This window comes from Rhinoderma darwinii, chromosome 13 (genome assembly GCF_050947455.1).
Source record: "Rhinoderma darwinii isolate aRhiDar2 chromosome 13, aRhiDar2.hap1, whole genome shotgun sequence".
NCBI classification, from domain to species: Eukaryota; Metazoa; Chordata; class Amphibia; order Anura; family Rhinodermatidae; genus Rhinoderma; species Rhinoderma darwinii.
This window is the reverse complement of record NC_134699.1, coordinates 63,962,933-63,979,571: the sequence shown is the minus strand read 5'-3', so window position 1 is coordinate 63,979,571 and position 16,639 is coordinate 63,962,933. Positions and strand designations below refer to the sequence as shown.

General features: G+C 44.0%; 1 protein-coding gene across 1 annotated transcript in view; it reads left to right on the top strand.

Moving 5' to 3' along the window:
* STX8 (syntaxin 8) overlaps positions 1 to 16,639 on the top strand; it is a 244,015-nt gene that overhangs the window by 88,942 nt on the left and 138,434 nt on the right. The window contains exons 3-4 of the mRNA XM_075845250.1: positions 763 to 857; positions 1,966 to 2,076. Of these exons, the coding sequence (XP_075701365.1) occupies positions 787 to 857; positions 1,966 to 2,076 (182 nt within the window). The 5' untranslated portion in view covers positions 763 to 786. The remainder of the gene's footprint in view (positions 1 to 762; positions 858 to 1,965; positions 2,077 to 16,639) is intronic.

Sequence of the window (16,639 nt, the reverse complement as noted above, 5' to 3'; positions counted from 1 at the left end):
AGCCAGTCTGCATCTGTTTTTGTATAATTTATCGGCCGGTTGGGTTATTATGGCGTCCTGGCACCATCTTTCCAGCACAGGGAACACATTTCTTGGAGTGCTGATATGCCTATGAAGGCAGGAAGTGTTTTCCTCTGGACGGGTGGAGAAGCATTTCTCACTTCTGGGTCTCTCTAGATGAGCGGCATGAATTTGCTGGTAGACCCACGGCTCATATCTGCTTGTACTGTAATCAGCCGCCGAGTGTTTGTGGTGACAACAATGGCTGCTGACCCTGCCGCAGATTATTGCTTTAGTCATAGTCTCTGGGGAAATTCTAGAGAGGGAATGCAATGTTTTTTGTTTTTTTTGCAGGTTTGTTTTTCCACTGAAAATTTTCCACGGCTTGTTTTGTTTGCATAACATGAGGTTAATATATGGGTGTATGGAAGATGTCCTTGTTATTTTAATTTTTTTTCCTATATGTTTGGACTTCCCCCGACTGGTCCCGCCTCTAAACCTCCAAAACCATGCTATTGATATATGTAAATAATAGGCTTAGATACAATGGCTCAGCAGATACTATCATACATGATAGGCTTAGAGAAATGGATTCAGAAGCACTGCCACTGTATAATGACAAAAGGTGTGTGTGTGTGTGTGTGTGTGTGTGTGTGTGTGTGTGTGTATATATATATATTCGCTACAGTTGAGGTCTTTTTCAGCATTTCTCTTTAACTTCTATGATAGTAACCCATCTGCAATGTTGATTTATTTCTACAGATTAATGTGACCGTACGGTCTCTCATGAAAAGGCTGAATGAGAGCATTGGACAACTGAGGGATTCTTTGCTGAGATCGGTCTCAACACGTCAAATGTATCCTTCCTTTCCTGGTGACCGCAGAAGTTCATCATCTTGTTCTACTTCGGACAGGAAGGCCATCAAAGAGCAGCACGTCCATCGTGGGAAGGACTTGTACTAAGCAGTTTTAGCATGCCCACTACAACTCCATGCCACTTTATGGGAGGTAGGGAAATGGCTAAGTGAGTTTGACTAGGTTTTCATGTTTTTGCGATAGGCGGAGGATGGGGCATGGATAGGTGATAAATCTTAATGGTTGGAATACCCTCGAATACAAATTTTCCTTGCAATGGAGCCATATTATACAGTGCCCGTTAGGTGGACACCAGCAGTCCTTCAGAGCTAAAATGCATGCTTGTGCCATGACTAATGGAGACCACCGCTCTATATGCACAAAATATCCTAATAGTGCTTGAGAAGTCATTGAAGTTGGAATGACAGTCAGGTAACAGTGGGAGGGGGGAGCATAAAATGAGACACGATAAGACAGACAACCCCTTTTCTCTCCACCTGGCAGTGAAGTGCCATGGAGTTCCTCTGGATTGAAGAGCCATACACTGGACAAAACATACACTGTGTTGTGCCTAGTACAAGGCCTGAGGGGGCACAAAAGAGAGAATCCCTGTCTCATGCATCGCCCCCTCAATCTCTGGCAAAAAAAGATGACCTGGTTATGCTTTTTGCAGAGTATTCCTTTTAAACGGGTCGTCACATCATAGATAACCCATTTGAGATTGGAGCAGCTGATTTGGCTGGGGAAAGCTGCGGTCACCCAGAGGTTTCCCCGGCAGGGTGATATGTAGTATTACATGGCAGCTATTCAGATAAATGACTGTCCATGTAATACATAGATGGCTTGAGTTTGCCAAAGTAGGAGACGCATGGTGACCCCCCACTATGTTGTACATATGCCCTAAAAAAGGCACATGTACAGGGGTTGTCTTCATGCGACAACCCCTTTAATGCCGCTACCATAGCAAATAAACATTGTCCTACATTTTTGAAACGTGAAAAATTTATTTAGCCATATAGATTGTTTTTTTTCTGTTCGGTGGGCTCCTAAGTACAGTCTATTACATCCTACATGCTATTGATTTATGGTCTTAACCTAAAACCTATATAGCACCCAGCTGGAAGGAGACAGAAGACAGACCCTAGTAGATGAACTCCTCACCAAGGAGCGACAACTTCAAATGTCTTTTAAAAGTGAAGGCATAGAACCCGATGTCATAAGGTGAGAAATTCTGGGTCTGTGTGCAAAAAATGTATACATTCATTATTATTATATGACCATACCTTAAAAAGAACCTGTCTCATCTTCTTTCTATGAAGCAGAAAAATTCTAGAGTATGTATGTATGTATGTATGTATGTATGTATATATAATATGTGTTCACAATTTTAAACCCTATTTTAGACTCTGCATGGAAATCTTTTAGTGAGACTTCTGCACAAGCCGAAAAGTCAAGGACTTTAGACGTCGACTAAACCCCCAAAATTATACTTCCCTAATTTCAGCAAACATCTAATGTCTATAGGAAACTTCAGGTAGTATTTGCTCAGGTGCTTCAGTAAAGTGATGTGTAGCATGTCAACACAGCAAGCAATTCAATCTTGGTAGAACACCCAGCAAACAATTTTGAGGATTTCCTGTAGTTATCTTACAACAATTACACTATATTCCATTCACTAATAAATGGCCAAATCTGTATCACTAGTGGAGCTTGCATGTGATTTTAGTCAGAAAACTGTCACGAGTCAATGTAATCCTATGGGCTGTGATTGTTACACATCACAAAGTCAAAAATGTATATTCATGTTGTGTTACTACATAATATATATATGTATATATAAATATATAACAATGTACACAACGCACATACACTGGACTGGTACTCATGTATTTATATGTATTATATAATATATATGTATGTATGCGAGAGAGTGAGAATTATATATGAATATATTTTCTATGTATTCCTTTTACATCTCTATATTAGTTAAATTCTAAAATGTTATTCTTTTTGAGAATATTTCCACGCGGTGGTTTGGACTTACACAGCATGAAACGACTATTTGACAGTCTAATTTAAACCATTACGACTGTCAGTTTGAATAGGGCACAGGGGCAGAGGTACCAGAGCGATGAATCCGCCCTTTCTTCTTATTTAAGGACTGGAACGTTTTGACTCCTGTTCCGGCCCTTCATTCCATGTCCATCATTCCCTCTTCCCTGAGCTGACAGTTTCCGCCTGCCCCCCCCCTGCATCCTCCATGTGACGTTCTAGGTTCCACTTACTGCTCTGTTGATCATATGAAGGTTGTGGTCACAATATCTACATCTTCTTTTCTTAAGAAATTAGGGAAATTAATCAGAGTTTACGTTTGGTCATAACTCACTGACTCGCAGTCAGACAATGAACGTTCATCCTGGTTTGCGGAAGTCAAAATATTTATTTGCCGATGTAAAATGTCACATTCAACCAGGTAGAACATAACACTGGTCACTGCCTAATTGGACACAGTCCTATTAACGTTGTTTTGTGAATTATTACCCTACGGCTTTTACATACTGTGAAAAATGGCCGCTACGCCGTTGTATTATATTGTTTTTCTTTTTTTATCAATTTTATCCCCATTTAAAGGCATTGGTAATATCCTGGTTTCCGATCACATACCCAACGTGGTTGGTTAAGTCTTCCTAGGATACATCCTGAACGTGTACACCAGAACTTTGGAGAACAAAATGGCATTTTCCCAACACTGTATTTTCTATGCTAGACAGGGGTACCAGTGCAGGACGTATATCCGGAAGTTTCGGGGGTTGTTGTGTGGATAGCAAAAATTGAGCTAGAACAATCTAGTACTAGAGAAAGTTATAACAAGCACAGTAAGTTTTTCCTCCATCAGATGACTGTACAGTGTCTGGTGTAAACTCTTCCCAGAATGAAAATCACCAGAATATGTTCTGTACAGCAAATCTGGGAGATTTTAGCTCTGAAGCCTGCAGATTTGTTATTGCAGTTCTGGAGTAAAATACAGATTGTAACTGAGTTTTTTGTTGAGCAAAAAGAATATACTTCTGGCAAGTTTTTAAAGGGGTTTTTAAATTGCAGGCAGTATTCAAGGTAGTTTTTAAGGTGTTTATTTTTTACCTGGGAACTTTATTCATTAGTAAGGCTCAATGCACATGATGCGTGTTACATGCTTTTTTTTTGCTGCACGGATTTACCTGCGGATTGATGCGGTTTTGGTGCGTATTTTCCCCAGCAAAATACGTAATGTGTGCATGTAGCCTGAGGGTATGTTCACAAGTATTGAAAAATATGAGACTGATTTCAAGAGAAAACAGCCTCGGAATCCACCAGCGTAATAGTGAGTGCAGCACTGGAGTATAATACAGGATCTAACTCAGGATCAGTACATAAGTAATGTAATGTTTGTACACAGTGACTCCACCAGCAGAATAGTGAGTGCAGCTCTGGAGTATAATACAGGATGTAACTCAGGATCAGTACAGGATAAGTAATGTAATGTATGTACACAGTGACTCCACCAGCAGAATAGTGAGTTCAGCTCTGGAGTATATTACAGGATATAACTCAGGATCAGTACAGGATAAGTAATGTAATGTATGTACACAGTGACTCCACCAGCAGAATAGCGAGTACAGCTCTGGAGTATAATACAGGATATAACTCAGGATCAGTACAGGATAAGTAATGTAATGTATGTACACAGTGACTCCACCAGCAGAATAGTGAGTGCAGCTCTGGAGTATAATACAGGATGTAACTCAGGATCAGTACAGGATAAGTAATGTAATGTATGTGCACAGTGACTCCACCAGCAGAATAGCGAGTGCAGCTCTGGAGTATAATACAGGATGTAACTCAGGATCAGTACAGGATAAGTAATGTAATGTATGTACACCGTGACTCCACCAGCAGAATAGTGAATGCAGCTCTGGAGTATAATACAGGATATAACTCAGGATCAGTACAGGATAAGTAATGTAATATATGTACACAGTGACTCCACCAGCAGAATAGTGAGTGCAGCTCTGGAGTATAATACAGGATGTAACTCAGGATCAGTACAGGATAAGTAATGTAATATATGTACACAGTGACTCCACCAGCAGAATAGTGAGTGCAGCTCTGGAGTATAATACAGGATGTAACTCAGGATCAGTACAGGATAAGTAATGTAATGTATGTACACAGTGACTCCACCAGCAGAATAGTGAGTTCAGCTCTGGAGTATATTACAGGATATAACTCAGGATCAGTACAGGATAAGTAATGTAATGTATGTACACAGTGACTCCACCAGCAGAATAGCGAGTACAGCTCTGGAGTATAATACAGGATATAACTCAGGATCAGTACAGGATAAGTAATGTAATGTATGTACACAGTGACTCCACCAGCAGAATAGTGAGTGCAGCTCTGGAGTATAATACAGGATGTAACTCAGGATCAGTACAGGATAAGTAATGTAATGTATGTACACAGTGACTCCACCAGCAGAATAGTGAGTGCAGCTCTGGAGTATAATACAGGATGTAACTCAGGATCAGTACAGGATAAGTAATGTAATGTATGTACACAGTGACTCCACCAGCAGAATAGCGAGTACAGCTCTGGAGTATAATACAGGATATAACTCAGGATCAGTACAGGATAAGTAATGTAATGTATGTACACAGTGACTCCACCAGCAGAATAGTGAGTGCAGCTCTGGAGTATAATACAGGATGTAACTCAGGATCAGTACAGGATAAGTAATGTAATGTATGTACACAGTGACTCCACCAGCAGAATAGTGAGTGCAGCTCTGGAGTATAATACAGGATGTAACTCAGGATCAGTACAGGATAAGTAATGTAATGTATGTACACAGTGACTCCACCAGCAGAATAGTGAGTGCAGCTCTGGAGTATAATACAGGATGTAACTCAGGATCAGTACAGGATAAGTAATGTAATGTATGTACACAGTGACTCCACCAGCAGAATGGCGAGTACAGCTCTGGAGTATAATACAGGATATAACTCAGGATCAGTACAGGATAAGTAATGTAATGTATGTACACAGTGACTCCACCAGCAGAATAGTGAGTGCAGCTCTGGAGTATAATACAGGATGTAACTCAGGATCAGTACAGGATAAGTAATGTAATGTATGTACACAGTGACTCCACCAGCAGAATAGTGAGTGCAGCTCTGGAGTATAATACAGGATGTAACTCAGGATCAGTACAGGATAAGTAATGTAATGTATGTACACAGTGACTCCACCAGCAGAATAGTGAGTGCAGCTCTGGAGTATAATACAGGATGTAACTCAGGATCAGTACAGGATAAGTAATGTAATGTATGTACACAGTGACTCCACCAGCAGAATAGGCAGTGCAGCTCTCTCTGGAGTATAATACAGGATATAACTCAGGATCAGTACAGGATAAGTAATGTAATGTATGTACACAGTGACTCCACCAGCAGAATAGTGAGTGCAGCTCTGGAGTATAATACAGGATGTAACTCAGGATCAGTACAGGATAAGTAATGTAATGTATGTACACAGTGACTCCACCAGCAGAATAGTGAGTGCAGCTCTGGAGTATAATACAGGATGTAACTCAGGATCAGTACAGGATAAGTAATGTAATGTATGTGCACAGTGACTCCACCAGCAGAATAGCGAGTGCAGCTCTGGAGTATAATACAGGATGTAACTCAGGATCAGTACAGGATAAGTAATGTAATGTATGTACACCGTGACTCCACCAGCAGAATAGTGAATGCAGCTCTGGAGTATAATACAGGATATAACTCAGGATCAGTACAGGATAAGTAATGTAATATATGTACACAGTGACTCCACCAGCAGAATAGTGAGTTCAGCTCTGGAGTATATTACAGGATATAACTCAGGATCAGTACAGGATAAGTAATGTAATGTATGTACACAGTGACTCCACCAGCAGAATAGCGAGTACAGCTCTGGAGTATAATACAGGATATAACTCAGGATCAGTACAGGATAAGTAATGTAATGTATGTACACAGTGACTCCACCAGCAGAATAGTGAGTGCAGCTCTGGAGTATAATACAGGATGTAACTCAGGATCAGTACAGGATAAGTAATGTAATGTATGTACACAGTGACTCCACCAGCAGAATAGTGAGTGCAGCTCTGGAGTATAATACAGGATGTAACTCAGGATCAGTACAGGATAAGTAATGTAATGTATGTACACAGTGACTCCACCAGCAGAATAGCGAGTACAGCTCTGGAGTATAATACAGGATATAACTCAGGATCAGTACAGGATAAGTAATGTAATGTATGTACACAGTGACTCCACCAGCAGAATAGTGAGTGCAGCTCTGGAGTATAATAAAGGATGTAACTCAGGATCAGTACAGGATAAGTAATGTAATGTATGTACACAGTGACTCCACCAGCAGAATAGTGAGTGCAGCTCTGGAGTATAATACAGGATGTAACTCAGGATCAGTACAGGATAAGTAATGTAATGTATGTACACAGTGACTCCACCAGCAGAATAGTGAGTGCAGCTCTGGAGTATAATACAGGATGTAACTCAGGATCAGTACAGGATAAGTAATGTAATGTATGTACACAGTGACTCCACCAGCAGAATAGGCAGTGCAGCTCTCTCTGGAGTATAATACAGGATATAACTCAGGATCAGTACAGGATAAGTAATGTAATGTATGTACACAGTGACTCCACCAGCAGAATAGTGAGTGCAGCTCTGGAGTATAATACAGGATGTAACTCAGGATCAGTACAGGATAAGTAATGTAATGTATGTACACCAGTGGCGGACACAGACTGCAAAAGGCCCCTGTGCAGATAATGTGCCAGGGCCCCCCCCCCCCCCCCCCACCCCGCAAACTTCTCATGGCCGACGGTCCGCTTTCAGCTGCATCGCTGGGTCTCCTAAGTGACCCAACAATGCAGCACTAGCAGCCGGGGCGTCACTAAGGCTGGGTTCACACACACACTATTTACGGACGTAATTTGGGCGTTTTAGCATTGAATTACATCCGAAAATGCGGCTCAAAAGCGTCGGAAAACATCTGCCCATTCATTTGAATGGGTCTTACGATGTTCTGTGCCGATGGTCATTTTTTTTTACGCGCCGCTGTCGAAAGGCGGCGCGTAAAAAACTGCCTGTCACTTCTTCAGATGTAAATGGAGCCGTTTTCCATGGACTCCATGGAAAACCAGCTTCAATTACTTCCGTAATGGACGCAGCGAAAGACGCCTGCACATGCCATTACGGCTGAAATTACGGTGCTGTTTTCTCCTGAAAACAGCACAGTAATTTCAGCCGTAACAGACGCTGCCGTGTGAACATACCCTCAGGGCTTAAAATGTCCGGGAAATAGCCCCAATACATATGTGTCCGCCCCAAAAAAAAGTGTGTGTATAGGAGACAGCATAGCATATCTATAGCACTACGACCCTATAAACTATGGATAGGATTAGATACAGTGGCTGAGCAGACAGTATCACACATGATAGGATTAGATACAGTGGCTCAGAAGGCAGTATCACACATGATAGGATTAGATACACAGCTCAGCAGACAGTATCACACATGATAGGATTAGATACAGTGGCCCAGCAGACAGTATCACACATGATAGGATTAGATACAGTGGCTCAGCAGACAGTACCACACATGATAGGATTAGATACAGTGGCTCAGCAGACAGTACCACACATGATAGGATTAGATACAGTGGCTCAGCAGACAGTATCACACATGATAGGATTAGATACAGTGGCTCAGCAGACAGTACCACACATTATAGGATTAGATACAGTGGCTCAGCAGACAGTATCACACATGATAGGATTAGATACAGTGGCTCAGCAGACAGTATCACACATGATCGGATTAGATATAGGGCCCAGCACAGTATCATACATGATTGGATTAGATACACAGCTCAGCAGACTGTATCACACATGATAGGATTAGATACAGGGCCCAGCTCGCTGACATTGCGGCTCCAGCGCTGGACCCAGGAAAGGTAAGAATAATAATTTTGCTTCTTTATGTGTTACTGATTATTTTTGTGTGTTTGTGTTTTTTTTACAGGTTCGGTTGTTGGACTTCGGATACGAGGACTTCAATGACGGCGTTTTTTTTATTCTCAATAAAATGGTTAATGAGGGTTGTGTTTTTATTTCAATAAAAAAAATTTCTATGTGCTTGTATCTTTTTAAACTTTATTATCACCGCCTTAGTAATGGCCGCTGGCTGATTGACAACCTCCATTACTAAGGCGAGGCTTAATGTTAGCCGGTGCAGAGTCTACACTAACCCCCATTATTACCCCGGTACCCACCGCCACCAGGGGTACTGGGAAGAGCCGGGTACAAACCAGTACCCGACCAGCTGTAGTGACGGGCAGGCACCGGGGTGGCCGCAGGCTGGTAGTATTAGGCTGGGGAAGGCCAAAAACAGTGGCCCTTCCCACCCTTGTAATGCTGCCTGCTGCTGCTGTGTTGTATCTGGCTGGTTATGAAAATTGGGGGGGACCCGACATCGTTCTTTCCAATTATTTTTTAAATGACGTGGCGTCCCCCCCATTTTCATAACCAGCCAGATACAATAAAGCAGCAGCAGCCTAGCATCACCAGGGTAGGAAGGGCCACTGTATCTGGCCTTTCCCCTCCTGATAATACCAGCCTGCGGCCACCCCAGTGGCCGACCATCACTACAGATGGTCAGGTACTGGATCGTACCCGGCTCTTCCCAGCACCCCTGGTGGCGGTGGGTACCGGGGTAATAAAGGGGGTTAGTGTTAGCCTCTGCACCGGCTAACACTAAGCCCTGCCTTAGCAATGGATGCTGTCAATCAGCCGGCGGCCATTACTAAGGCGGTAGTAATATAGTTTAAAAAAAACCACAAAGACATAGAAAAAATATTTTATTGAAATAAAAAAAAAAAACACACAACCCTCATTAACCATTTTATTAATAAAAAAAAAAGCTGTCATCGAAGTAGTCCTGGAATCCGCCGTAGTCCAACGACCGAACCTGTAAGAAAACACACAAAAAATGATTAGTAACACATGTGTTAGGGTATGTGCACACACACTAATTACGTCCGGAATTGACGGACGTATTTCGGCCGCAAGTACCGGACCGAACACACTGCAGGGAGCCGGGCTCCTAGCATCATAGTTATGTACGACGCTAGGAGTCCCTGCCTCGCTGCCGGACAACTGTCCGGTACTGAAAACATGATTACAGTACAGGACAGTTGTCCCACAGCGAGGCAGGGACTCCTAGCGTCGTACATAAGTACGACGCTAGGAGCCCGGCTCCCTGCAGTGTGTTCGGTCCGGTACTTGCGGCCGAAATACATCCGTCACTTACGGACGTAATTAGTGTCTGTGCACATACCCTAAGGCTTAGATACAGGGCCCATGTGTGATACTGTCTGTGGGACCCTGTATCTAAGCCTACCACAAGGTAGGCTTAGATACAGGGTCCAGCAGACAGTAATCTTATACAGTATAAGATTACTGTGTGCTGGGGCCCTGTATCTAAACCTACAGTGTGGTAGGCTTAGATACAGGGCCCAGCAGACAGGATCACGCATGGGCCATGTATCTAAGCCTACCATGTGATTGGCTTAGATACAGGGCCCAGCAGACAGCATCACACAATCTGTGATCCTGTCTCATGGGCCCCCTAAGCCTGCTACATCGTAGGCTTAGGGGTTGTGCAGTCCCTAAACATTGATGGCCTATCCTCAGGATAGGCCATCAATAGCTGATGTGTCGCCCGGGACCCGCAAATCAGCTGTTTTGAAGGGGCCGCAGCACTCGTACGAGAGCTGCTTCCCCTTCATTTCACTACTCGCCCACACTGTGAATCGCCGAAACCGATTCACAGTGTGACCGGAATGAAGTGACAGGAATGAAGGGGAGCAGCTCTCGTACGAGTGCTGCGGCCCCTTCAAAACAGCTGATTGGCGGGTCCCAGGAGTCGGACCCCGCCAGTCAGGGCTATCTTACCTTCCTCTTCGGCCGCGGCGGGAGTTCTGTCGTCTCGATGCTGTGCGCGGCGCATAGCGCTGTGACGTCATGTGCTGCGCACAGCGCCTGACGTCAGGACCTCCGCTGCGATCCGGAACCAGGAAGGTAAGTAAAGTATGTTACTATAGTAACAGGGGCCCGCGGCCCGAGTTACTATAGTAACTTTTTATTGATGTGGTGCGGGGGGCCGTGGGCCCCCCTGGCTTCGGGGCCCGGTCGCAATTGCGACCGCTGCGACCCCTATAGCTACGCCAGTGGTCCACGGGCCTCTGTCTCAGTCCTCAGCATCGCGCAGCTGAGAACTGAGTCGGCCAGCAGAGGAACGGGCCCCCTTCCCACGCGGGGCCCTTGTGCAGCTGCACCGGCTGCACATGCGGTATGTCCGCCCCTGATGTACACAGTGACTCCACCAGCAGAATAGTGAGTGCAGCTCTGGAGTATAATACAGGATGTAACTCAGGATCAGTACAGGATAAGTAATGTAATGTATGTACACAGTGACTCCACCAGCAGAATAGCGAGTACAGCTCTGGAGTATAATACAGGATGTAACTCAGGATCAGTACAGGATAAGTAATGTAATGTATGTACACAGTGACTCCACCAGCAGAATAGGCAGTGCAGCTCTCTCTGGAGTATAATACAGGATATAACTCAGGATCAGTATAGGATAAGTAATGTAATGTATGTACACAGTGACTCCACCAGCAGAATAGTGAGTGCAGCTCTGGAGTATAATACAGGATGTAACTCAGGATCAGTACAGGATAAGTAATGTATGTACACAGTGACTCCACCAGCAGAATAGTGAGTGCAGCTCTGGAGTATAATACAGGATGTAACTCAGGATCAGTACAGGATAAGTAATGTAATGTATGTACACAGTGACTCCACCAGCAGAATAGGCAGTGCAGCTCTCTCTGGAGTATAATACAGGATGTAACTTGGGATCAGTTTTATAATGGGCCGTTGTAATAGGTACAGTGGGCCCAGTGTGCAAAACATTGTAGGGTAAAAAAAAAAAGAGCGCAGTCCAGCGCTGTATAGGCCAGCGGCGTAACCTCCTGTGCCCATAAAGCACCGTCCTGCTCTCTCTTGAAGTGTCCTTCTTAACAAGTGTGATAATTAGGTAAATCTGCTGGTGTAATCAGAAGCGATCTGCACAGTCCAGCGCACAGCGATGATTTCAGGGGTTTAGGTGATTAAGTGAACGCAGGCAGTGGGTGGCTAATTGGATAATCTTTAATCTTCACACCAGCAAAATAGCTGAGCCGGGCCGATCACAGGACGCAGAGGAAGTTATGCCTTGTCCTGCTGGAAAGCGCTTACCAAACATGTCAGGGAGATTACACTTTCCTGCAGAGATAATCGGGCTATGTCTCTACATCAATATAAAGGGGTAATAAAAAAGAGGGGGGTTTCAGTAACATTTTTTTTTAATGAGTTGAAGTTAAAAGTAATTCAGTCCTGAACAATATATTTTCTAGTGTTCAGTGTTAGGATAGTGGCTTTAAAGTTTAAGCTTCATGGACAATTTTCGGTAATGTTGGTAAATTAGTCAAACTCTCGGAGTCCTTTATAAGCTGTATTACGTTTCTTAAGTCGTGGGATAATGTGTTTACTGTCAGAAGGATCATTCTGGGGCCCCATAGACCTTATTAAAGGGGTGGTCTCATGAAGAAAACCCCCTTTTTAAAAAGAAGCAGGAGTGGTGATCTGCTTGTCTCCGGCTTCTCTACCCCCCCCCCCCCCCCTTGCATTGATATTATATGATGGTATATTCTAAAATACATAGTCCCCTATTAGGGCTAATTCACATGAACGTTAATACAACGACCGTCACACGGAGCCATGCATTTCAATTGGGCCGTTCACACAACCGTTTTCAACGGTCTATTGCGGTTTTATTGCGTGTCATGCATCCCTCCATAGACTGTAGACTGTGGGGGATACATGACAGCGTGTCGCGCACGGGTCCACCTCGGATGTGGAAAACTGCAGTTTTTCACGTCCGAGGTGAGCTGCGTTCGTGTGAATGTAGCCTTAGTCTGTGGGGTAGAGAGCAGCTACAAAGAGCGTCTCTTGCTCTGCAGCATTAGACAGATAGCCCATTGATTTAACTGAGGCATGTGTAATGCTTCATTTCTCCTGTGGTGGCGCTGCAGGAATATTGAACACTTGCACTTTATATAGAAGGTTGTGTACATTTGGAGTAGCGCTGTACTATAGTGGCTTAGGATTTATTAGATCATTTCCTCAATAGGATGCACAATATTTGATATTTGCTCCACATTATGCATTTTTTTTACTGTGCTTCCTATATCATGTATTTTGGAATATACCAACATTTAATATCAATGTAATATCCTCGTTGTTTGGTGATCCTTCCATCAGATTCATTTTTTAACTTATATTGTATGTAATTTTTTAGAATTGCTGAAATAAAAATTTGTATTTTATATTTGACTTCTAGACTCCGTGTTCTTTATTTGGTACTATATTTAATGAGTGCAGTCGTGTCACCTTAGGGGATTAACAATGTGAAATGTTGCTTATGTATGCCTTGTGGATAGCTTGTAGTACCCTTCCTGGATATGTTGTCGGCAGGGGAAGCCACGTCCATCATAATATTTCCATCTGCAGCGGAAGTTATTTAAAAGAATGACCGTCCATATAATGCATGGATGCGCCAAGTCCACCTGAGTGGCTCTCCGTTCTGGCACAAAGAGGGGTCCCCCTCTATAAAGTACATATACCCTAATAGGCAGTAGGGGTGTGACTATAGGGAGGTCACTGACATTGATTGACAGGCATATGAGAGGAAGAGAGATGAGACCCCAGGGACCATGTGATCATTAATGAGACCCGGCCGGAGCCCCTTCAAGTTTGACACACATCCTAGTCTTGAATGAGCAAACATTGAAAGGTCTGGAAGAAAAATTCTCTACCCCTCCTCTCACATACTAGCATGTGCATCACTATACCCTACATCCCTTCGTCCCAGGCGCTGTGCAGAGAACTGCACATGACCGTAGTGTTTTTTAAGTATCCGCATAAACGGATCCGCAAGTCATACGCGTATCTGGCACACTGTCCGCAAATCCAGTCCCTTACAGAATCCATATTTACGGATCCGAAAAAAAAGGGAGGCTACAAATTATGTCACCACCATGACCCAATCCCTTTAATAAAGGTCACATGATCGCTCAAGCTCCGTTTTCTTGGGGAATCCCCTGCCGTCACATAGCAACGCTTCCGCAATTACAGTCTTTTACGGATGCACATCCGCAGCCGTTAGCAATTTTGCGCCCATAGATTTTTAGTCCTTGCCGAAATTGCGGACAGGGATAGGACATGTTTTATATTTTGCGGATCATTTCTACGGCCCGGACACACATCCGTAAATGTGAGAGAGGTGACCGTGGCCTATGGAAATGGATGGGTTCTGCAGATTATCCGTAATTACGGATAACAACTACGATCGTGTGCATGGGGCCTTATATGAACATGTTGTGCCAGCCTTCTATGCACACTAGGACATCTTGTGCCATCCTTACCTCACTGTACCCCTTACTTGATTGCGTTATACCAGCCCATAACCCCTCTACGTGCACATTTTATCAACCATGGGCACTCGTTGTACATTATTCCTTCAGGTGTTTCTTTCTTAAAATCTTTTTACCGGCTTAAGCCCCACTAGTGACATAAATGCACATTTAGCACCCTGATTCTGAGTTGGGTAAGTCGGTGCATGCACTTCCCAAAACGGATCAGTAGGTGGCGATGTACACCACCTAATGATTGTTAGCCTGCAGTGCACTGGTTTATACTTCGTTTCTTGTCATCGCACTAATATGTCATATGAATCCGGGATCCTGCTGCCATCAGTATTTACTAGAAGGATTTTATTTCTGTTACATAGACTTGGTTATCCCCATTTTGTGTCCTTTTGTCACTCTTCATGTCCAGATCATCTCTTTTATACCTTCTGGATAATAGTATTTGGGTATCGTGCGGTAATCGTCCAAAACGTGTTTTTGATTCCTGAATGTAATATCAGTTTATACATAGATCCCATTTTGCAGCTTTTCTTGCCATTAAGAATGTAAAGATGCCCATTGACATAATCACCCTGGCGTAGGGCTGGGCAATTAACCAAAAAAAAATAAATTAAAACAAAACCCGGTGCAATTCATCGACATCATCTTGAGCATTTCAATTTCTTTCATTTTTTCCCCCCAATTTCAACTGCATCATCAGTACGCAGATACAGTTGAATCGAATGGTAGAGCAGGGGGCAGTACTGTCCCTGCTCCATCATTTACTATGTATTGCCGGACGCTCACAGCTCGGTGAAGACAGGCGCGAGGCAGTGATGTAATCGCGCCTGTCTGCCCCGAGCCACACAGACCGGAGTATCAGAAGGATCTCCTCCACTTGGAACGGGGCTAGAATTGTATTTTATCAGACCCTATTTGAGCTGTATCGGGCATTATACTGTGTGGGGGAAGCTCTGGGGTATTATATAGCATGGTGACAGCTAATGGTGGATATTATACTGTGGGGGGAAGCTATAGGGGCATTATACTGTGTGCAGGGCAGCAATAGGGGCATTATACTGTGTAGAGGGCAGTTAGAGGGGCATTATCCTGTGTGGAGGGCAGTTATAGGGGCATTATCCTGTGTGGAGGGCAGTTATAGGGGCATTATACTGTGTGGAGGGCAGTTTTATGGGCGTTACACTGTGGAGGGCAGTTAGAGGAGCATTATCCTGTGTGGTGGGCAGTTATAGGGGCATTATACTGTGTGGAGGGCAGTTATAGGAGCATTATACTGTGTGGAGGGCAGTTATAGGGGCATTATACTGTGTGGAGGGCAGTTATAGGGGCATTATACTGTGTGGAGGGCAGTTATAGGGGCATTATACTGTGTGGAGGGCAGTTATAGGGGCATTATACTGTGTGGAGGCAGTTATGGGGGCATTATACTGTGTGGAGGGCAGTTATAGGGGCATTATACTGTATGGAGGGCAGTTATAGGAGCATTATCCTGTGTGGAGGGCAGTTATAGGGGCATTATACTGTGTGGAGGACAGTTATGGTGGGCATTATACTGTGTGGAGGGCAGTTATAGGGGCATTATACTGTGTGGAGGGCAGTTATAGGGGCATTATACTGTGTGGAGGGCAGTTATAGGGGCATTATACTGTGTGGAGGGCAGTTATAGGGGCATTATACTGTGTGGAGGCAGTTATGGGGGCATTATACTGTGTGGAGGCAGTTATGGGGGCATTATACTGTGTGGAGGCAGTTATGGGGGCATTATCCTGTGTGGAGGGCAGTTATAGGGGCATTATACTGTGTGGAGGGCAGTTATGGGGGCATTATCCTGTGTGGAGGGCAGTTATAGGGGCATTATACTGTGTGGAGGGCAGTTATAGGGGCATTATACTGTGTGGAGGCAGTTATGGGGGCATTATACTGTGTGGAGGCAGTTATGGGGGCATTATCCTGTGTGGAGGGCAGTTATAGGGGCATTATACTGTGTGGAGGGCAGTTATAGGGGCATTATACTGTGTGGAGGGCAGTTATAGGGGCATTATACTGTGTGGAGGGCAGTTATAGGGGCATTATACTGTGTGGAGGGCAGTTATAGGGGCATTATACTGTGTGGAGGGCAGTTATAGGGGCATTATACTGT